Source organism: Falco peregrinus, chromosome 2 (assembly GCF_023634155.1).
Source record: "Falco peregrinus isolate bFalPer1 chromosome 2, bFalPer1.pri, whole genome shotgun sequence".
In the NCBI taxonomy this organism is placed as follows: Eukaryota; Metazoa; Chordata; class Aves; order Falconiformes; family Falconidae; genus Falco; species Falco peregrinus.
Genome location: NC_073722.1, coordinates 113,804,303 through 113,826,482, shown reverse-complemented (window position 1 = coordinate 113,826,482; position 22,180 = coordinate 113,804,303). Strand labels below are relative to the sequence as shown.

Here is a 22,180-nt window from a genome sequence, read left to right as displayed (position 1 = left end):
TTTATTCTTTTTTTAAAGGCTTCTTCCTTCCCCTTTTCCTCCTGGCTTTTCTCTTTCTGGCTGTCTGTCTCCTGTCTGCTTTCTTTCCCTCTTGCAATGTCTTGCATCAGGCTTGGAGCAGAAAGTGCAGCCATAAATGGCAACACACAGGGCTCAGGAGTTTAAGACAATTTTCTCCCCCTGCTTTGCAGCCTGGGATCTGCCCTTTTCCCAGAGCTGGAGTGGAGCACTCATTTGTCCCCATCCTGCCCATAGGTGCCAGGGTTGTCCCTTCAACTAAGGAAAGGGGGAGGGACACACCAGCCCCATGGCCTTCTCGTGTCCTTTCCAAGAAGGGAAACCCATTGCTCAGAGGGGTTTGTGCCGTGGATGGAAGAAGCGGAAAGGAAACAGCTGGAAATGAGCTGAAAACCAGATGATGCTGTGATGGGGAGCCTGGCCTCCTTCTCCCATAGAGCTGAGAGAAGGCTCGTGTGGTGGCAGAGCCATGAGGGGGTATTTTGGGGTCATGATGCCAAGCTCCTGCAGCTGAGCCATTTTCCCCTGGGAGACTGTCCATGGTCAGTGCTGCCTGTGCCCAAAATGTCCCTGGAAGTCTTGCCCTCGCTTCTGCTTTGGTCCAAAGCCTCTGCTGCCAGAGTCACCTTCACACACAGGTGTCTTGCTTGTTGGCCATGGAAACTAAAGGGCAAAAGCATGTTTCGAATGGTCCAACAAATGTTTCAGCTCAAAAGCCAAGATAGATGTATTGCTGCATTGTTATTTAAGGTAAATGACTTGCTGGATTTTAAACCTGCAGTGGCGGGCGCTGGGCTTTCCAGAGCCCCTGGCAAGCTGCACAGGGGTATGATTCAGAGAGAAGCAGGCATGGGATGTGCTGTGGAGTGGGCTGGGTCCATCCCGCCTGCAAGCAGGAGCAGGCAGGGAATGCAGGGTACATTCCCGGCCTTGCACAGCCTCAGAGCTAGGCAGCTGCTGCTGAATGTGTCCCCTTGCCGATGTCAGCAGCAACGCAATCTTTGTTTGCTGCAGAAGCTGGCCTGGGCGTCCCTTGTCAAGTGTCCTCCAGATGCTCCTGGATAATGATGTGCATGGTCTCCCTGCAGTGCTCCTTGTTGCCTTTTTATTTTTTTTCCTGCAAGGAGGCTTTCTTTGTCGGCATGCAACTGTGGAGAGATGCTGGCTCACAGGCTGGTGGCTGGAGCAGTCAGGTCCCTGCTTCTCCAGCAGTTCCTGCTGCCACCTGGCCCTGGGCAACGCTTCCCTTGCTCCCCACAGCTTGAAACAGTCTCCCTGCATTGCCTCTGGGCTGTGCTTCTTATAGAAGAGCAGTGCCTGGGGTGCGGGTGCTGTAGTGTCCTCTTTGGTTGTCGAGTCTCCCAGCATTGCCCTAACACCTTCCTCCTCCGTTTTTTGGCTGCAGGATGCTGCCCTCCTCTTGCAGAGCATCACATGGTTGGGGGCACAGCCCCCAGTTTGGCTGCTCTTGCCCCTTGGCTGCAAAGGAGCCAACACAGCAGCACCCCCCGGCCACAGCAGGGCTGAGGAGCCCTGAAATTTGGGGCAGGCTCCCTGGAGGTGCTGGGATGCTCCAGGCAGGGAGGGCTTTCCCCTCCAACTCGGCTGGCAGGGGCTGTGGGCACAGCCAGGCTCAGGTGGGGGTTTTGTCCCTTCTGACAGATTTTCAAGCCAGTCCAGAGGCTGCTTCCAGCCTGGCGCTGGTATTCTGCTGCAAGGCCAATGGACATGATGTTCCTGCTCCCTGCCCACGTTTCCTCCTCCACAGCTGCCCTCCCGGCACCACGGGGAGAGTGTTCAGTATTACCCTGTGATGGAGAAGGCAGCTGGCAGAGCAGGCCCTGCAAGCATTAATGAACGGAGCATACTGTGCCTGCTCTCCTCCTCCCTCCTGCTAGCCCTGATCTGCTGCATCAGCATCCTGGGCAGCTGCTTCCAGCCCCGCCAGGGCAGCCGAGCCAACGGCTCCTTGCAAGGGTGCTGATCCTGCAGGCTGGGGCTGCCACAGCGGGCAGTGCACCAGTTCCAAACCCTGGCTCCAGGGCTGGGCATCGAAGGTTTCTGGCGTTCCTCACTCCAGCAGTCATGCCATGGCTTGGCACATGGATGGGAGGCTCTTGGGCACTGGGACAAGGCAGGCTGCTGGCCGCATCTGGAGATTTGTCCATGTGTACTGATGCTGCTGGGGCACAGGGAGGGCTTGGGGGCATTTGTGCTCAAAACTTTTGCCTCTTTCCAGATAACACCTTTGGGTGCCTCACCTGGGTCCAACCTCGGGCACACAGGACAAGCAGAGGATGGATGCAGCCATGCAGTGCTTTCCAGCAAGGCAGAGGTGCGTGGGACAGAGAGCTAGCCTGGGGACGGTGGCACAGCGAACAGTGTGCTGGCGTCCCTGCACGGGTGGGACATCATCCCAGGGTAGCAGGGGCCATGGCGGGGGGCAAAGCTTGCCTGCTGCGCTCCCCTGGGCAGGGGTTGGCCAGGCTTTTAATGGCTTGGTCCATTTAAAGCAGAGAGCAGCAGTGCTCCAGGTGCAAATGTGCTTCTCTGGTGTGCAGGGAGGGATGCCTGGATCCTAGGGGTTCAGCGAGGGGGCAGCCTGGGGGGGCTCCGGCAGTGGGGCAGCATGGCTGTGGGTGCGAGGGTGCGAGCAGCCCCAGCGAGGCAGACAGGCGGGGATGTTGTGGCTGGGGCCGCAGTGTGGGAGGAAGGGAGGTGCTGGCATCTGCGCCTCGGCCATCCAAGCAGGAAAATGTTGCGCTGCAGTGAGCTACTGGCTGTCACGAGTCGGGGGTTCCCCGCACGGCCATGGCAAGTTGCTGGCGCCTACTAGCCTGGCATCCCCAGCTGCTCCCTTTCTGCTCCCATTGAATGTTTCTTCCTCTGGGTTGGAGCAGAGATATTTTCCTTCCTTGAAGGTTTGGCACCCGAATTTCCTACTTGCTTGCACTGTTAAATGCTCAGAAACGTGCAGTTCCTAATGGCTGGGCAGGGATTGGGCTAAAATATCCCTTCTTGTGCTGGCTTCTGGAGGATCAGGTCTCCCTGGGGGCATCCAGGCTCACTGGGAGAGATGGATGTGACAGGGAACCTCTGCCCTGGGCTCATAGCCAAGTCGCCAGGGCTGAGCATCCCCTTCCCAACTCTCCCCAAAGCCACTCCTTTGGGTGCTTCCCTGCTCCCAGCTGTCCCCTGGGGAAGCCTGTGCTTCTGCCGGGAAGTGCCCATGTTTGGAGGCAAGGTCCAAAATAGCGGTGGCTGCAGGGGCATGTCCTTCTGGAGAGCAGGGTGGCAAGAAGAAGCCAAACGGCTGTGAATAATGTGCATTCCTCACCGATGACAAACTAACCTAGTTCTGGGTTGTGGTTGCATACCGCACCCCAGCAGTTTATCTAAAGCCGGAGTGCACTGCACTGCAAAGCCAGCGCTCAGCTCTGTGCAAGGTCCTTCTCAGATCACCTTCATTTTTTTCACTTCTCCTTCACCCTCCCTTTTCTGTGTCCCCCTCAAAAGCGTGGTGGCTCACCAGGCTCCCCCCGTGCTTCCCCTTTCTCCCATGTGCTTTGTCCTTTGCATGCCAGCCTTATTACCTCAAATGGGATGCACGGCGCTGGGGAGGATGCAGGAGGACACATGCTCCAGGGTGCTGTTGACCTCCAGGCTCAGCTTGTAGGGGTTTGCAGCCGGAGTGCTGTGCTTTGCAGGAGGAAGCACATACATGGGGGCATTGCTGTGTGTCCTCTGTCTTATCTCCAGAGCTGGAGTGCCCATCTCCCTCCCTGCTTGCAGTTTGCTTGACTTTCTGCAAGGGAAAGGAACCTGGGCTTGATAAAGCTTGTTGTGACTTGTAGAAGGCAACCCCCAAAACTTCCAGAATTGCTTTGCATTTAAAACTAAAAACATGCTGTTGCTGTTTCTGTCTGTACTCCAGAGATCAGCTGTACCGCTGCAGTGCATGTGGGCAGGCACGTCTTAGGGGGGTGAGGGGCTGGGGGCCCATGGGCAGGAGGCAGCGGTGTCTCTGGGGGTCACTGCCGGGCAAGGCTGGGAGGGGTGCTGGGGGGTCTCAGCACAAATGCCCCAGTGCTGGCTTCGACCCCCCCAGATGGTGAGTGCTCCTGTGCTTTGGAGCAGCTGCTTGGCCCATGGCTGCAAGGTGGCTTTTGCTGGGGACCCCCCTTTTCCTAGAGCTGGGATGGTCTGCCCAAGCCCGACCTGGGGGCATGCAGAAGTCCTGCAGCTCCCTGACAGAGCTGGGGGTGCAGGGGAGCGGGGTGCCAGTCCAGGAGGGTGCTCAGGCACAAGGCTACGCCTGGGGACACCAGCTTCTTCTTAAAACCCATAATATCCCCTGGACTGTGGGGAGGCACTTGTAGTTCGCAGCCTTTGGGTGGGACTGCAGTAAGCAAGGCCAAATCCCTCCCGCTGACTATTGAGAGGAAAGCAGGCTAACGAACCTGCTCATTAGCACACATCCTTTTGGCCTATTCCATGAAGGAGGCAGGGAAGGGGGGTACCCAGCCCTCACCGCAGGGGCTCTGGGCTCTGCTCCCTGCCCTGTGGGCTCTGATGCCCTGACTGGGCACAGGTTATTTAGTACAGCACCTTCTTCTCACGGCTGCTCTGTTTTTAACTCCTCCAGGAGGAAGATCTGGACTTAGAAAACGAGAAGCTGGTGGTGAGAGAGCCAGAGGATGAGGACGGTGAGTGCCAAGCAAGCCAGTACCCTGCGGGGAGGGTATGGATGGGTCTGAGGGCTGAAACCCCAAGTGCCTGGGGACGGTCTCCTTCCTCCAGGAAATGCAGAGAAAATTCCTACCCCGACAGCAGCCCCTGTTTCCTTCCCCACATGCCCTTGAGCTGTTTGCCATGGGGTAGCTTTGTGATAAAGCTGCCCAAAAAGCTCCTTGCTCACATCCAGAACGATCTCCAGGGCTTTAGTCAGAGCTGTGTTTAACTGATTAACCAATTAGTTGATTGGAAAATGATTAATTGACTAATTGGTGTGACAACTGCTGCACTCGTAAGAAAATGAAAGATGGTGCCAAGCAAGAGTGTGTGTCTGAAGGGGACTCTGCTCTCCTGAGCAGCCCCAGAGATGCTGGGACATCCCCAGGAGCCCCTGCCCAGGGTAGCCAGAGGCAGCAGGAGAGCTTGAGGTGTTCCCCCTTCCCTGCCCCACTTTCTGCTTGCCCTTTTTAAGGCGCTGTGTGGCAATCCCCCAGCTCAGGAGGATTATGCCTAATGCCATGGAGAATCAAATTTTAATCCTGGTGCTGTGCCCACAAGGTGGGGGAAGTGCCTTTGGAGGTGGGGTTCTCAAAACACACTTATTCCACCCTGTTAGGCTTCCTTGCAGCACTGGTGATCAGGTATGTTACCATGCGGGACTGCAGGAATGATGGATGTATCCTGCCACATAGAAGCTCTGCCAGGGTCTGCCTCCTTCAGTTCATCTCTGTTTCAGGGCTGCTCCAGCACAGCTGCGCATCACCCCAAAGCGGCTGTGGCTTGGGATCAAAAGGAGATGATGGTCCCTGGCCGTGAGTTGTGGCTATCCCAGCATTCTCCCTAAAGCATCTCCTGCAGACAGCCATCAACCCCTCTCCTGAAATATTTGCACCATTTCTGAAGTGCTTTATAATGGGACTGGGTAAAGCAATGGCTCAGCCTGAGGAGGCAAGCAGTTTGCAGCTGGGAATAACGGCAGTGCCCTGGCTTTGCTGAGAAGCAACCTCGTTCCTCCCTTCACTGTCTCCTGTGTGTCGCTTGGTCCTGGCCCAACTCGAGCTGCTGAGCTGCTGCCTGGCAAGCCCGCGAGCAGAGGCTCCCCTTGGACATCATGCAGGTGGTCTGTCACCAGCCTGGGATGCTGCTGTGGTGGCCAAACCCACCGGAACAGCCTTCTGTGTGCTTTGGGCAGCAAAGCTGGCAGGGAGCAGACGCGGTATGTGCCAGAGTGAGCATGTTCAGGGAGAGGTGCGCTCTTGGGGCTGCATTCTACCTGCCAGCTCCAGGTCACGGCACTGGCGACGCGAGGGCAGAGAGATGAAAGACAAATGTTTTCTTTAATATGAACTCATGGAGGCTCTGAGTAAGCAGGTCACCATATTTCTGTAGTGTTTTTGCTGTCCCTGTGAAAAGCCAGCCTCCCCTTTTCTGTGTGTTTCCTGAAGTGTTTTTTTGGTCTGCAAAGAAAGTTCCTGAGCTCAGAAAACAGCCAGTGGTTTCCAAAGCTGCAGACTGGCTCCTTTTCAACCACAACATGTGGGCAGGGAGATGGGTAGCTTCCTTGCCTCCCCCTTCCCTTACTCTTTCCTGGAGGGGTGGCGATTCAACTGCCCTTTTGGGGACAGGCAAAGTCCCAAATCTCAATTTACTTGGCAGAAAGTCACATCAGGGAAATGATCTTAACTGTTATTGAAATCAGGCGAGCTATACAAAGGTAACAAAACGGCTCCTGCTCTGCATCAGGGTAAGAAACAGGATGTTACACCTTGCTTTTTTTTTTTTTTTTTTCTTTCTCTGTTAATGTCTCCCAAAGCAGCAGCCAGCTGAATTTTCTTTCTGTTCACTTTAATGGCCACCCAAAAGGCTGATAAGCCACAGCATTACTGCTTGCTTCCAGACTTGTTTGTCTGCCTGTTTGGAGGGTTTTCCCACCGAGGGAAGTGGGATGTGGCCAAGCTGAATGTTTGGGGCTGCAGGACCGGAGCATCGGGGCGCTTGTGTTCAGACACTTATGAAGATGCTAGGGAAAGGGTTTGCCTTGTAGTTCCCCCGGGAGCTCTGATGGCGTTTGGGGATTAGAGGAACACTCTTGATCAGTAACTGCACAGTAATCCACCAGCACTTCCCAGGGAAGCTCCCCAAGATGAGGGACAGAGATATAGAGAAGGGAGGAAATGTGGGTATCTGCAGGGAGGAGGTTTCTGTGAAATTCCCAGCCCGCTGCTGTTGCTCCAGGCAGACTCTATGCTAGTGGCAGTGACCTTGCCGTTGCCGGCATGCTCGGTCCTGTACCTGCCCACATAGCCTTGTTTTTGAGATCTCAGGCATCCCCATCTACAAAATGTGGCTCTGCCTTGCCTTTTGCGTGGGGGTCCCCAAGGTCTGCGAGAGCTCTGGCAGCAGCTGAATGCACGTGTGAGCTTGGGGTTGGGAGAAATCACTAAATGAAGCAGCTGACCTTGGATGTGGGCAGAAAATCCTTAATGGCAGTATTGACCAGAAAATACAGGGAAGCTGCTTGATGCTGAATCCTTCTCAGTGTGAGGAAGGGAGGAAAGGGGCTGTGGGGTGTTTTTTTTCATTTGGGCAGGTGGAGGAGAGACTGTCATGCATGTGGTGCCTGCAGCAGCAGTGGCAAGGATTGGAAGGGTCTTCTTAGGTGGCTGAGGACAGGGGATGGGTCCATGGGTGATGCGCAAGTTGGGGCTTGCTCACCTGCCACATCAGGTGAGAAATTCGGGAGAGTTTCACCACTTTTGGGGTCTTGCTGGTTCTGGGAAGTATCACCCTGGATATTTGGTTTGTGGATGATGTGCAATTTTTCAGGGCCGTGCAGATAATACCATAACATCTTCCTTTTGCGGACTCTTTGGAAGTATCTGCAGATGTTTCTGGGTGGATGTGGAAACAGCAATGCTAGATGGCTTGATGTGAACCAGCCGCTGAGTCCTGCAGTCCTTGGGAGATAACAGCTTGCAGATAAACAGCCCACAGATAACCAATAAAGGCAACTAGCCGAAGCAGCTGCTCTTCCTGGCCTGCCCTTTGGATTGACCTCCACTCTGTTGTTTTCTCCCCTCTGTAGTAAGATAAAGCAGAGGAGAGGTTTTTAAAAGCAAATAGTGCTCGAACAAAATCCGATTGGAGAAGGATTGGCTTTGGCTCAGAGTCTGTGAGCTTCGGTGCTGTAATTAGCACAGGACTGAGGCTGGCAATGTGGGTAGGAGACCATCCAGGCTTGGAGAAGGAGACCTTGGTTTCCTCTTCAGGTTTGTCAGCTGGTGACAGAGGGACTTGGACCCAGCTATGCTGGTGCTCCTGGGGCTGCCCTGGGATTTGCAGTGTGGCACCTCCTTTTTTCACAGGCTTTGCCAAGGGCTGAAGGAGAGCTGCTGGGCTGCGTGGCCTGGGACGGCTGTGCCTGTGGCACTGTCTGGGAGCCCCAAGCTTGGGAAAGGGCCCCTGGATGAGGAGAGGGAGGAAGGAGGAATGCAAGTCTGGAGAGAAGTGGGAAATGCTGTAAGCTAATCAGGGAAGGATTACCATGTCTTGATAAGCCAAGATGGGCCTGCAAGGCTTTGAATCCAGGGAGAGCAATAGCATATGGTTCCCGTGCTGTAGGATTTACTTGTATCTGCTTCCAAGCAGGGCTGCTTGCTCACAACAGTCCGTGCTGTTGCCAGTGCTAGCTGCAGCCAGGACTCCTGCCATCCTCTGGCCAGCAACACCTCGGCTCTCCACTGCAATCCACACAGTTTCCCCAGCGCTGCCCAGGCTTTCTGGAGACTGGAGCTGTCTGAGGAAGAGTGGTTTTGGGGTGGCTGTAGTGTTTGGGGTATGTGTGCAGGAGCAGGGGTCAGCAAGCATCTCAAGGGAACAAGCCCGCTGCTGTTGGTTGTTGCTCGCGGGAGGTCTCTGGCTCACATGATCTCTTGATTTTCTTTTTCTCTCCCCCTTTCCAGCTGCAGATGAGACATTCTCTTTTAAATACAGTCCTGGAAAGCTGAGGGGAAACCAGTACAAGTCAATGATGACCAAAGAAGAACTTGAGGAAGAACAAAGGTGAGTTTCCTTTTTCTTCTTGCCCAAGGCCATCTGGTTATCATCCTCTTGAAGCAAGCCTGGTGTGTTCAGACCTCTCTCTCCCCATACTGCCTTGGTAGCCTCAGGCTCAACGTCTCATTGCACAGTGGTCCAGACCTCTCCCACCAAGGAAGGTACGAGAACAAATAAAGTCACACTGATTTAGGAGATGGAAACACTGTGTGTGGCTCCTTCTCTGGATGCTTAGACCAAATCTTCCAGCTGATGCAAGTTGGTGTAGTTCCCCTGATCCTATTAGTACCATGTTGATTTACATCTGTTGAGGAGCTGATCTCTAGCTACTTCCCCTCCCTTTACCCTGTGGATGGCCTCCAAACTGAGGACACAGGCATAGCTGAGAAATGCTGGAGCAAAGTGAGTGAGTGTGGAGCTTTAGAGTTCACTGTGATAGGGCTGAGACTGGAAATGTCTGTACCCAGGGCTGGCTCCTCAGCTGTAAGTAGTGGGGATTTGCCACGTATTGGGCCTGGGAGAGCTGGAGAATTGTTCATCTCACGCTTTTTGCTAGTGTCCTCCTGAGCCCTGCATGAAGAAAGGAAGAGCCTGTCCTGTTGCTGAAACCAAGCTTTCTAGCTGAGGATTTCACAGCCTATGCAACGGAAATCAATGCCAGCCTTGCACCTCGAGCTGCAAAGCCCTGTCCAAAGCCAGTCTGTGCTGTCAGCATGAAGCCTCTGCCCATGTGCAGAGGGAGCCCTTAGCTCACCAGCATGCTGAACCAGAGATGTCAAACCCCACAGCCAAGGGCTTTGCCCTGCAGGCAGGCTCTGTGGCAGGCTGCTCCCTAGCAGATGTGTGCAGCTCGTACCCCTTCCCTCTTGGTCAGGCTGCAGGGAACTCATTTCCCAGTGGTGGCTCAACAAGCCTGGGAGATGTTGTTCTCTCCATTGCTGTCCCAGGAGCTGCAGGACCCAATTCTGCACCCAGTGGTGTGCACCTCCTAGAATGATTTGTGGGAATTTGTCACCATTCGCCTGTGGTGTCGTGGTCTAAGTACCACCACAACTGATATGGTGTAAGGGCCTGATACAGACCAAATGGAAACTTGAGTGCAGCAAGGAATGCAAGGATGGAGGAGGGATCACACCTCACCCCTGGGCGAGGCGTGCTCCTGCTGGCAAGCCTTGCCTCAAGGCCCTTGGGCAACATCTCTGCATTGCCAGTTGCTGGGCTGGCCAGGGTTTGTCTCTGTGGCATGAGCAGGGCATTGCGGTAGGCAGCGTAAATCCAGAGACCTGCCCAAGGCACTGACACACGCTCACTCTGGTCCTGGGAAAGACTCAGGTGGTGCACGGGGCTTTGTGCAGGCTGCCTTCACTAGCTGAGCCTGCAGCTATCCTTTCCATGTCAGCAACAAGAGATGTCTTTCCTTTCTCCCCTAGTTTCTGGGCTCCCAGTTGTCCTCAAATCTTGGGCTTTACCTACCTTCTAGCACTGCCAGGAGCAAATACCTGCAAGGGCTGTGTGTTCTGGGGTCAGGAACAGAAATGAACTCCAGTTTCTTCTGGCACACGGTTGAATCTGCATTGGTGGCATCAGGAAAAACATTGCTTGCTTGCTTCCTTTTGTTATATCTTTATTGTGCCTGAAGCCCCCAGCCTGTAAAGTGCTAAGCAGGTCTGTTAGTGTCACTGTATTTTTCACCTGGGGTGGGTGGTGGTGGATTGAACCGAGTGGATGTGGGAGGAGGCCATGGGGCTCAATGGGAATTGCTTTTCAGGACCCTGCTAAGTTCCAATGCAAGAAGTCTACCTGCAGCAAGACCAGCAGCTCCATCCAAACCAGCTGAGCAATCGTTGCTCAGGTTTTCAAGGCCAGGAGTCCTGTAGGGCCTTGGGCTGGTTCCTCTGTGGCAACAAATGCTCCTGCTGTCACCCTGGGGACACTGAGGGGGCATTGGCTATGGACAGCAGTGGGATGGGGGTTTTGTACTCAGGACTGTAGAACAGGCTCCAGGGGATGATGGACCTTTCCCAGGCATGAAGGACCTCCCAGACATCACTTCTCACGTCTGTCTGGAGCAATCCCAGGGCAGGACAGTGCACCTAGAACTGATGGATAGTGCCCAGGCATTGGGTCCCTCCAAGGGACCAAGCAGCCTTCCACACTGAGGACCATTGGCAGATGTGTTTTTTCTACTGCTCCTTTATTTTCTTCTCTTCCATATTTGTGTTGTTCATTTCTTTAAGGCAGCTTTGTGAATTTTTTTTTCTCTTGCTTTGTTGCTGGCTTACTTTCTCCCTCCCCCCAAATCTTCACTGCGGCATCAGCAGCTTTTCATTTCAGGCCTCGCAGATGGTGTAAGGGGGCAGGGCTGCTGCCAGGTAAGCTCCCAGGTGAGCTGAGCGCAGTGGCTCAGCCCAGTCCTTCATCCTTCTCCCTCGGCAGTCCCATCCCTTTCCCTAACTCTGTGCACCCCGACCATGCTGCTGATCTGCTGTGACCCAGGTTTGCCACCTTTATGTTGCAGGATTGAGCTGACCTCTGATCTCACATCTCTGTAGCCAGTACATTAGGTCCTCGACCACAAACATTCTTGCAAATCTATTTGGTAAGGACGCTGCTTCTTAGAAGTAGTGGTACCACTGATAACATCTGCTAATGTGTTTTTTGTTTATTTTTGCTTTTGTGTCTCATTTTCTGGGGGAGGGTTTGTTTCTGAGCTGCAGTTGACCACCTGTCTCACCTCCCTCCCCCTTCCCTCCTCATAACAGGTTAATGAGTCCTCTCCCCTCTGCCTGCATCTTGTTTTCCATGAGCACTAGGGGAAGGGAGGGGGGTGGGAATGGGGCCTTTCATATTCAGATGCTTATCTCTTCTGTCTTAGATGTCTGAAACTGGATGTCCCACAACCACTTCTGTTTGCTGATTTGGAATAATTAGGGCTGCTGAGTGAGTGGGTAGCTAGTCGTAAGGTGTGTTGCCAAAGCTGAGACAGGCTTAGTCTTTGCTTTTAGACTTGTCACTCCTCCAGCTTTCCCATGGACCAACAGGTTCCCACGTGAAGGAGCTTGTAAGCAACATCCCAAAAATGCAAGTGGGTCCCCCAGACCCCCTTGAGGCTACTTGTTGTGTTGATCGGTGTCCACAAGTCTTAATTTAGGGACCCCTAATTTTGGAGGTGCCATTGAAAGAATTACTTGCCTTTTCCAGGCAGAGCTGCAGGACTTCAGACAGGTGAGGACAGGCATGCGGTAGACTGGGATATTTAGCCAAAAACCCACTTCTGCTCTAAGCTGCATCACTCCAGAAGTTGTGGTTCTTGCCTAGTATTCACTTGAGTCTTGTGGCTTCGAACTGGTGCTAAATCAGAACTAAAAGGAGAAGGAATGTGACCTTTACTGAGCGATGCAACTTCCTCCTTCTGGTTACTTCAGCCTTAAAAAATAGAGGGACTGCTCAATGAGGGAGGAGGACAGTAAATCTAGTTGGCAAATACATCTGCACAGGTGGTGGCTGTGCTCGATCATGCTTGGGAGTCACCAGTACTTCTAGTACAGAAGCACGTAGCATTTGCTTCCCTGGGGGAGAAAAACAGTCTGGGCAGGAAGGGGAAGAGTGCAGGGGAAGGATGCAGCTCTTAGTCAAGCCAGCACAGCTTATTTCCCAAACCCTTCTATTCTGCACCAGAGGCTTTTGACCATCTATTGCCAACTGCAGCTGCCATGGTGCAAAGCAGTAGCTCAGGCTGAGATATGTGACTGGTAGCAGTGCAGCTCACCCCTGTTCAGACAGGGCTGAGTTGTGTAGGAATGAGATGCAGCTGACAAAGGCTGACTGTTAGGTGTTGCTGTCATGGCTGGGCACGTCGTGCAGATGAGGGAGGAAGAGGAAGGGCTCCCCAGTGTGCCTCCGGAGCCTGGCTCACATGGATGGATTGAAGTGGTCTCTATCAGCTGCTTGTCAAACCTCCCTTGAAGTTGAAAGAGGTTAAGTGAGGGGTTTTTTGCAGTTAGAAAGGAGAATGATCAGGACTCTCTTAAGCATCGACAGCTGCGAGAAGGCTCCACTCATAGTAAAAGAGAAAACAGTCAGGAGAAATTACTCCCCTGGGTCTCTGCTTTCAGTTCTCTCTTTTCCTTGAGGCAGGGCAGTCTTGGTTGGCATCGGTGATGCCAAGGGGTTGAGCTGTTTGTGCTCTGTTCTTGCCACTCTTTGCTAGGTGTTTTGGCTGGAGAAAGGAAAGCAGAACCCATCTGACAGTCTGTGCAAAGGTCTCTCCTCTTTGTCCTCTCTCTTCTTTCTGGGATTTAGGTTGGGCTGGAGAGCCAGAATCTGCCCCATGAGCCTCAGCTAGGGCACCCCTTGAGCAAGGTCCGAGTGAATGGCACCAAACTGCTCGGACACGCTCCACTGTTTGCAGATGCACTTACATGGACTCAGTCTCTGTAAAACTGAGGAGAAGGTGGAGATGGCTTCCTGGTCTCCCTGGCTAATGGGCTCAGTTCCTGCAGCCAGGTGACCCATTCTAGGAGCAAACTGTCCTCCTGCCTCTCAGTCCTCTCCTCTCCTCTCATGGCTGGCCAGGGATGGGTTGAGGGGACACTGCAAGTTGGAATTAATGCAAGGGGAATTGAGTGGCTGTAAATCTCATGCTCAGTCCTTTTCTTGGTGGGAATTTAGCAATGGAAACCTGTCTCCTCCCCAGCTGGGTTCAGAGTACCTCTTGGTTATGAGGCACTGAATAAAAACTGGGCTTGAGCCCTGGAGTTTCAGCAAGGCAGGGTGCCCTGGATGGACCCTGGCTCCAGGGAATGGCAGAGAGGAGAGACCTTTCCCTGCTCTGCCAGACATCTTGGATCAAAGTGGGGATGCAGCTGTGGCTTTTGAGGGACAGCCGTGCTGAAGATTGGTTTTGAATGAAACAATGCTTGTGATGACAACTCTGGAGCACACAAGGGCAGGAAGCAGCTGCAGGGGTTTAATGACCGTGTTGACAGACCCTGACCTATTCCAAACATCTCCACTACTGGCCCTCCAAAAATAAGTGGGTGGACTGGGCTGGGGGAGGTTGCGTTTCAGGAGAGCTCTCCATTGGCATGTGTCCCTGTCCACCCCCTGCATTGCCATCACATAGCCCTGGCTTGCTTGCTTGCTCCCCGCTCTGTATAGCATGGGATCTGGCCTTCTTTCTCCTCCCTTCTCTTTTGCTAACCTTCACCCCCAAGCCAGCAGCTTTGCTGTCCTGTCCAGCATGGTGCTTCTTTTGGATGAGGGAAGCTGGTAAGTTTGGGTTTTCTTTGAGGTTTTATTATTTGTTTGCTTTTCATCTTCTGCAGCACGATAGTCATCCTGGGCAGAGGGAGGAGGAGTGGCAGCAAAGGATTGCAAAGCCATGGGACTCTTCAGGTCAGGCTGGCCACTGCTTCACTGTGGCCACCAGCCATGGGGATGGCACCCAACATGGGCAAGGCTGCTTTCAGCTGCAAAACACCCAGTGCATGAGGCACGTTTCCTTCCCACCTTCCTCTTGTAGGAAAGGGGCACTGTGTGTTTGGGAGGTCCCTGCTGAGCTTCCCCTGCTCTGATGCTCCCTCCCTAGATGCTAGGCTCTGCTTGTATGAGGAGGGAGTCTCCTGGTGGCCCAGTGCTGTTCCCTGCCTCCACCATGTCCCCAAGGAAAATCTCCTCTGATCTATGAGATGACAGTAGGCTTGAGCTCTGTCCCTATTTATAGAGCATCCGATTGAGTCATGAGTCGCCAGCAGCTTTAACAATTGAGCAACTCTGGATACCTCCCTCAGAAACCGAGGGAAGGGGAGGCCAGGAGGCCCCTTCCCCATCTCCTCCTCTCCTGTTCCAGAGAGGAAAGTTTTGCAAGTTCCTGCATAGTCTTTGCAGGGTATGAGTCTCTGACCCTGCCTTGGCATGAGATTTCAGACCAAACAGCAATTCTGCTTGAGCTTCTGGGTTTTTTCTTTCGGCTCAGGTCCTGAATTGTCCTAGTTTGTGGCTGCTTCTCCGTGTTTCCCTCACCCAATGCTCACAACTTGTCTTCATCTGCTTCTGCTTAATCCTGTGCAGCATGGGCAGCTTGCTGTTCTTTATCTGCTAATTCTCTGGGAGCCTGGCCCTGCCTCTCCTGAGGCTCCCCTGCGGCCAGGGAGTTTAATTTCATTCCCCAAGGGCTGCAGGGAATGGGGGCATTACACCAGGCTGGGTGCAAGTGGTAGACAGTTCACTGGGGCACAAACACCGAGTGATGGAGGAAAGCACCGGCTGGCCTGTCCATGGCTTTCCCCGCTGCTGTGATGTTGGCTGGGGGGGTCAGGGGTGTTGCAATGAGATGGGCACACAACTGAAGGAGGCAATTGTGGCCTTTTGGCTGAGCTGGCCAGGAGCTTGCGCCACTTTCCTGGCTGTGCTCTGGCCTTTTCAGCTGTTGCTGCTGTGGCTGGGAGACATGAGAGGCTTCTGCCTTGAAACAGCAGTAGGCAAGGTCTGCTCAGGGGGGTGATGCAGTCCCCAACCCCACTGACTTCTTGCTGGCCCCTGTCCTAAAGACAATGGGACTTGCGTTCCCCAGTTATGCAGGCACTGGTAACCTCAACTTCTTTCCTGGTGTTCCTGAGAAGCAGGGGTGATTCCCAAGGTCGAGTGCCCCTTTCAACTTTTCTGTCCCATTGGAGGAATTTTGGCTTTATGTTGATAGAAGCTCCCTTTGGTACCTCTCACTCTCCTGCTCTTGTCTTTCCTAAGCACTGACTGTCTCTCCCTGTTCTGCATTTATGTCTCCTCTCTCTGTGTTTTACCTGTTGGCTGAAGCAACTGGCCCACACTTTTGGGACCACTGGGAAAGCTTAGATTTAGTGTGTCATTCCTCATATTCTTCTTGCAATACCCCAGTCCTGGACAAGACCAGGCTACAGTTGCTACCAGAAATGAGATGGTAGCTGTCCTTGTGGTAAAGAAATGGGAAGCAGTAGTGATGGGACCATCCCCAGCAGTGAGATGGGAGGGATCTGCTTGGGGAGGGCTTGACCACCCATTGCCAGGTCTGTCTAGGGCCTTTCTTCACTGCTTTTGATCCTCAAGGGTCAATCCTAGCCTGACTAGAATAAGAAGAGTCTGGAGACAGTTTGCCATCTGCCCTCCTTGCCAGGATTTCAGACCAGAGGACTGATGGTCCCGACAAGCTAAGCACCTTCTCCTTCTGCCAGGGGAAGGAGCTGGAATGCTCCATGCTTCTGAAAATCAGCTTCCTGAGTGACACTCTTCCTGGAAAGGGCACAAGCAATTACCAGAAGTGGTTACAGCGGGATGCTCTGGGATCTCCTTAGAGCAGGTCAGGACTCCTTTGGAAAGCTACAGTCTATCGATGGGCTACAGGATTTCCTGACCCACTGCAGATTTTGCACGCTAGGGATATATGCACACAGGAATGCCACCAGCCCACCCTGTTTGTCAGTGCTGGGACGCTGTCTGCTGTCAAAGGCAAGAAGCCTTGTGCCAATGCCATGGCTGAGAGGGAGCAAGGGGAATGCTTCTGAAGCCACCAGAAGGACACTCAGTTTCCATGCTTCAGGAGAAGCATGGTCTTTTGAGACCTTCAGCACCTGAGCGTCTCTCATAATCCAGGACCTGCTCTTGTCTAAGCTCCTTATTCTCCAGCTGTTCCTTGCACAGAACCATGTCCAGCTGAAAAATCGTATGATTTGTGGACTTGGCCCTCAGCTTGGGCCAGAGCAGAGATATTTGGGTAATATATATCTGAAGAAAGGATATGGGCTTCCAGCAAAAGAAGACCCTAACCTGGCTTGATTGCTGTGCTGCTGGGGAAAAGCATGCTGATCAGGTGGATTTCATTGTTCAAGGTGAACGGAAAGGAGGGAAGAATCAAGGATAAGCAGTGGCTCAAAGCTCTCAGCCTCCATCCCAAGCTAATTAAGTTTTTCAGGCTCCATGGCAGCAATGCCAGAGCTTCTCAGCCTAGGCAGTTATATGGCCCTGATGTCCCCAGTGAGGGACTGCCTCATGTTCTTTAGTCTAATTCCCCTCACAGCTTGCTCCAGCAGCAGAAAGGGGGAACCCTGTCTTGCAGATGGGGAATTTATGGCTCTGATGGACTTCCTCCATTAAGTTCATACTTGGTTTAAAATCATCTTACCCCAGCTGTTGGCCTGGCCATGTCCTGGAGGTGAGTATCCCTGTGAGGGGCTGTAGGCTGCCACTGAGCCTCAGCCCCCCTCCCCGACGTCCTCCATCCCTCCCCGCTCCAACTGTGGCATGCTGCAGGGGACCTCTCCTTCTGGGCCCCTGTGGCAACAACCTTATGCCCTCACGCGTGAAATCTGATTATGCTTGCGTGACTTGAGCGGGATGATCTGATCCTCAGCACTGTGAATCCCACAGAGCGATTATCTACTCCGGAGAACTTCCTTTCTTTGTCCTAATGGGCTGGCCACTGAGCCTCTGCAGCATTGCTCAAATAACCCTGGTCCCACGTGATGCTTCACTCTGCATCTCCCATGGGGGATCCAAGCTGCCAGCAGCACTTGCAAGGCTGCTGGAGGAGGCAAATTTTTGCAGAAGAGTGAGGAAGAATTGAGGCTGTAACTTGCCTTCATGCTGCGGCTGGCAGGAGTAAGGACCTTTCAAATGGGGTTCAGGCATTACAGACAGTGAATCCTATTGAATTCAGGAGGAATTAGGCTGTGGTGTGTCTGCGTGTGTTTGCAACTACCCAGGTAACGTGTATTGAGGCTTCCTTCTCCCTCAGTGCAGGTCTCTCTCCGTGGGCAGCTGCCCAGCCTACTGTAAGGTGTTTCCCGTTGTGGATGGTTGGGCCATGGGAGATGCTGGGGCAGTAAGGGCAGAGTGTCTGAAAGGCTCAAGCTGAGAATGAGGGATCACGTTTTTTAGCCCTGGCTCTGCTAACAACGTGCTGCAAGACCTCAGGGAGTGCCTGGATGTCCCCACACATAAAACATCTCTAATTATCTCACCCTCCTTCCCTGGGACATTAGGAGAGCTTCCCATGAAGAGGAAGCCTTGTGACCTGCAGAGTCTGGGGCTTTTTGCCTCCTTCCCTTGAACAGACACATCTGTAGGAAAATTGAGAAAGGTCAACCTGTTCAGGCACACTGCCCTGTGAAACCAGTGCTAGTTCCCAGCTCATCTGGCTGCAGGGAAGAGGAATCTGGGCTGGACGAGGGTGCCAGCAGCTCAGGGAGGCTCTGCACAGGACAGTGAGGCAATAACCCCTAGAGCTAATGAAGGCTTCCAATTAGCTGGGCTTCTCCAGCTCTCATCAGTAGGTCAAAAGGGCTGTAACTTAGATTGGTGCCAGATGAGAGAATTTACATTTCTGATTGGGTTTTGACTATCCTGCTGCAGTTGATGAAGCAAAGTGTCTCCTTCTTAGAGGCATGAGGTTTGCAAACAGCAGCTTGTTCTGCCCTGAGGTGGGAAGTTGCCTTGCCTTCTCCCACGTACACACCGAGTTTTCCCCCTGCTCATTTATGTGAATAATAATGAACCAGCCTGAGGGGTGAAAATGACTGAAATTTCTCTTCTCTCCCTGTTTCTCTTTGCAGAACTGAAGACTATATGAAGTTGTCCCTAGCCTCCTCCTAAAGGCATCCCTTGGCATCTTTTAAAGGCTTGAGAGAAATACCAAAACCAACCAAACACACCCATAAGAGAAATCCATAAACCCTCAAAATTTGGGATCCCCTCTTGGTCTGAAGTTGAGCTCTTCAAAAACTCCTGTGGTGTCAAGTTTAAGGAGATCCTGTTGGTTTAAGGAGATCCTGTTGTGTGGCTCCGGGGGACCGGGGCTGGGCCCAAGCAGTGACTTGAGTTGTGTTTGGAGGGGCTGGGATGAACCTTTCTCCCCCTCCCCTAAACAGAACCCGCATTTGACACTAAATATGCAGTGAGTCTGTTAGTTGTGTTCATTACCATGTATTACTTGTCATGAATTCTGTTGTTCCTTTATTGGGGTGGGTGAACCATAGCTCTTCTCCAGACCAGCCTGGACCTTATACTAGACTAAGTTGTTTCTTCCTAGGGCCAAACTCCCTCTTTATTGCTGGGGGGTGGAAACTGTCTATGATTTAAAATGTTGTATGATGCTGCTTTATTCTGAGGGGTGGAGGGACAAAGTGGGGTCCAAGTGAGGGATGGCAGATGGTAGCTGGACTGACTCAAATCTTGCTTCTGTAGTTATTTTAGCAGAAAGCTGATTCTGTAGGTAGACAGAAGACTCGAGAAGTGACAAGGATTGATAGTTTAGCTGTTCTGTTTGTGGTGGAGGTTTAGGAGGCCACACTTTGGCTGCTGTTAATATCTGGATTCTCGCTTTTCCCTACGCTGGTTCCCAAGAGGTGACACCCAAGGAGGTAGCTATAGCATCAGGGGTTCCCTCTGGCTCAGGATGATTTAGTGGGGGTCCTAGAAGAGACATCCTCCTCCTCACCCTCTGACTGCTTGCTGTTCCAGTGCCCTCTTCTCTTGCTAGCCCCATGGCTTGTCCACTGGAGCCAGAGCTCAGCATTGCTCCTCAGCTTTGTCACGTATAGATGAATTCGGCTGGGTGTGTATACCTGCTTCAGACATAGCAGGTTTCAAATCAAACCCAGCTGGTTTGCAAGCGTGACAAGAGGATCTGAGTCTTCTAGCAGTGTTGTATGAGTACCAGGCTGGGTGGGGATGGGTCCTTAAGTTCCCGTTTCATTGCCGGACAACGGCCTCTTGGCTAACGCTGCAAACATATCGGAAACCCAACAGGCTGCTTTTTTTTTTTTTTTTTTTTTTTTCTTTCTTTTGAATTCCTATGCAGACAATACTTGAAACGTTGTACACAGTTGTCATTTCCAGCACCTGGGGTTGGCAAACTCTTAATAAAAGGGCTCATTTAAAGAACAGCAGGAGGCTTCAGCTTTAGAAGAGGCTGGGCTGCCCCTTCACAGCCGACAACTGCAAGCGTGTTCACTGGTTTGCATATGAATTTAGGCACATCTGGACCCTCTGCTTCAACATCCCGCTGGTACAGCCGCTGTCTCCCCTTGGTGCTGGCTGGCTGACTCTGTGTCCCAAGCACCCAACTATGCAAAGAATGCCTTATATACATTGTGTTGAAGTTACATGGCAACATGTACATTGAGCAAAGTCTAGAGCCGAGTCCAGATTTTTGCTAGTGGCAGCAAGTCAAACTATTTCTTCAACTCAAATGGCTGTCTGGGTATTTTTTACTTTTGTTTGTTTTGTTTGTTTGTTTTGTATCTGATGGTGGCTCTTACACAAAGGACTGTAATTCTAGTGGCTTGAATCTGTAAAAATTGCCTTTGTTTGGTCCAATAAACCTTTGAATAGTTTATTTGGTTTGTGCTTGTTCTCCCTGCCTCCAGCAGCTTGTAACTTCTTTCTCAAGAGATTTGTGTTGAAAAATTTGGATTTTAGGTTAGAGGTACATTCTGTCCTCCTACGCCTTCTACCCCATAAAAGATTCCAGTGGCTTCCTTAACAATAGTGTCAGACCCATGGTGAAAGTCAGGGATTTTCCCTCAGTTCTGCTGGAGCAACAGGGTGTCACAGCAGGATCCTGGTCTTGTTTGGCTGCAGAGTAATTACCAATGTTCCTAATGCAGAGCTCTGCCCAGGATTTTAGCTGCTGTGAACACGGGTGCCTAGCAGTTCCTGAAACTGAGATCTCCTTTAAAATACCTACAGCTCACTGCCCAAACCTCCAGCTAATTGTAAACGTCTTGGAGTGAAATGCCTAAAAAAAGCCTAAGGGAGTTAAGTATGCAAATTCAATTGCCTATCAAGGCAATTTGAAAATCCTTAATTAACCTATTTTGTCAGCAGTAAGTAAAATCCTGTTTGACCTCCTGAATCCAAGTAGTTCTGAGGATGCCACTTATGGGAAGAAAGAATGATTTTATTGAGAATGGGATAGGCTTGATCTGAAATAATAATAAAAAAGCAATGTGGAGCAGTACAAAGTTGTCTTGCAAGGCCGCCTTTGATAGAAACTCCTTTTTAAAATCAGTTTCATGTTTTTGATGCCTTACTCTTCCTTCCCAGGCTCTTTTCTCTCTTTATCTTTGTTTTGCTTTCCTGTTGTAATTATGTAGTACAGAGAAGTAACAGCAGTAATAGCTTTTTTTAATTTCTGTTTTTCAAATACGCAGTCATGATATTTAAACGTGAGGGAAGAGCCAAAGTGCATTGATGTTGTGCTTAAAAAAATAGAGTGAATATTGTCTGTGATCTTGATTTTGGAGATTTGGAGACAAGGAAACAGACCTTTGGGGAGGTTTCACGGGTGTTAATGTCTGTGAAATGATGAGTGAGGGATGCAAGACCTGTGTGGAGCACTCCCAGCTGGCATGCATTTCAGACACATGAGGCAAAGCTGTGTATTGAATTTCTCCACACCAGACTGGAAATGTGCCCTCTGGTGCCCAGCAGTGATCTAAAATAAAATATTGATCATTAACGACTGTGCTTCCCTTCCTCTTGTCTGGAAAGGGCAGATGGATGTTATTCATGAGGGCACAAAAAATTACAGAAGAGACAGACAAATCCAGGCGCTTGACAGCCTATGGGCAGAGCTTTCATAACCAAAAGATCCCACATCGTTACCAGGATATGTTTGGCCTTAGGACAATTACATTTTAATTGCAATAGAAAAGAACAGACAAATAAGCTTTCTTTTGCCAGCACCTGCTTTTTTCCTGCCCTGCCTGCTCCAATGGTGCTGGAAGGACAGCCTGCTGGTCCTGCTTCTGCTGGGGCTTAGCCCAGGAAAGGAAAAAATGCAGAGCTCCACTCAGCAGGAGCTCAGCACGCAAGGGCCCCTCTGCTTGTTCCTGGCTGTCTCGTTCTATTGATCTTATTCGTGGTGGTGTTGCTTCTGATGTGTTGATGCTGTCTTCTTCTTTCAAGACAAGATTGTGTCCCGGTTTTGTCTGTCAATAGGTATTTCTGCCCCTCCTGTTACTGGAACAGCTAACACCTTGTCCACACAGGACTTGCAGGAAGACTACCCCATGTTAACTAGTGGCACGCGTTTAAATGGATTAATGACAGTGTATTAAAGTCCTATGTGGAAAGCTGGCTGTGACAGAGAAGAGGACTCCTGACAGGGTGACCATATGGAAGTAAAAGCCAGAGTCTGTCTTTCTAGCCCATGGGAGGTCTAAAGATGCTAAGCAAGCAGGAGAGCTGGGATTGCAGCAGGTCTGTGCTCTGAGCTGCTGAGCTGTCGCTGAATTCTGGCCCCGCAGTCACGTAGGGGGCAAATAAGCCTTGAAGTAATAGAAACTGCTTCTCCCTTGTTAAAGCCATAAAGCACCACAACCTCATTAGTTCTTTT

At 51.8% G+C, this 22,180-nt stretch overlaps 1 protein-coding gene across 4 annotated transcripts in view; it reads left to right on the top strand.

Annotated features, from left to right (window-relative positions):
• Positions 1–22,180, top strand: part of MXRA7 (matrix remodeling associated 7) — a 28,907-nt gene that overhangs the window by 5,300 nt on the left and 1,427 nt on the right. Inside the window, exons 2-6 of one of the 4 annotated variants that reach the window (XM_055796724.1) lie at positions 2,258–2,353; positions 4,664–4,724; positions 8,715–8,814; positions 11,327–11,407; positions 18,393–20,176. In XM_055796724.1, coding sequence (XP_055652699.1) covers positions 2,258–2,353; positions 4,664–4,724; positions 8,715–8,814; positions 11,327–11,360 — 291 coding nt within the window. In that variant the 3' untranslated portion in view covers positions 11,361–11,407; positions 18,393–20,176. Of the gene's footprint in view, positions 1–2,257; positions 2,354–4,663; positions 4,725–8,714; positions 8,815–11,326; positions 11,408–18,392; positions 20,177–22,180 lie in introns of those variants that run through there. The other 3 variants (XM_055796723.1, XM_055796722.1, XM_055796725.1) reach the window with 3 other exon arrangements.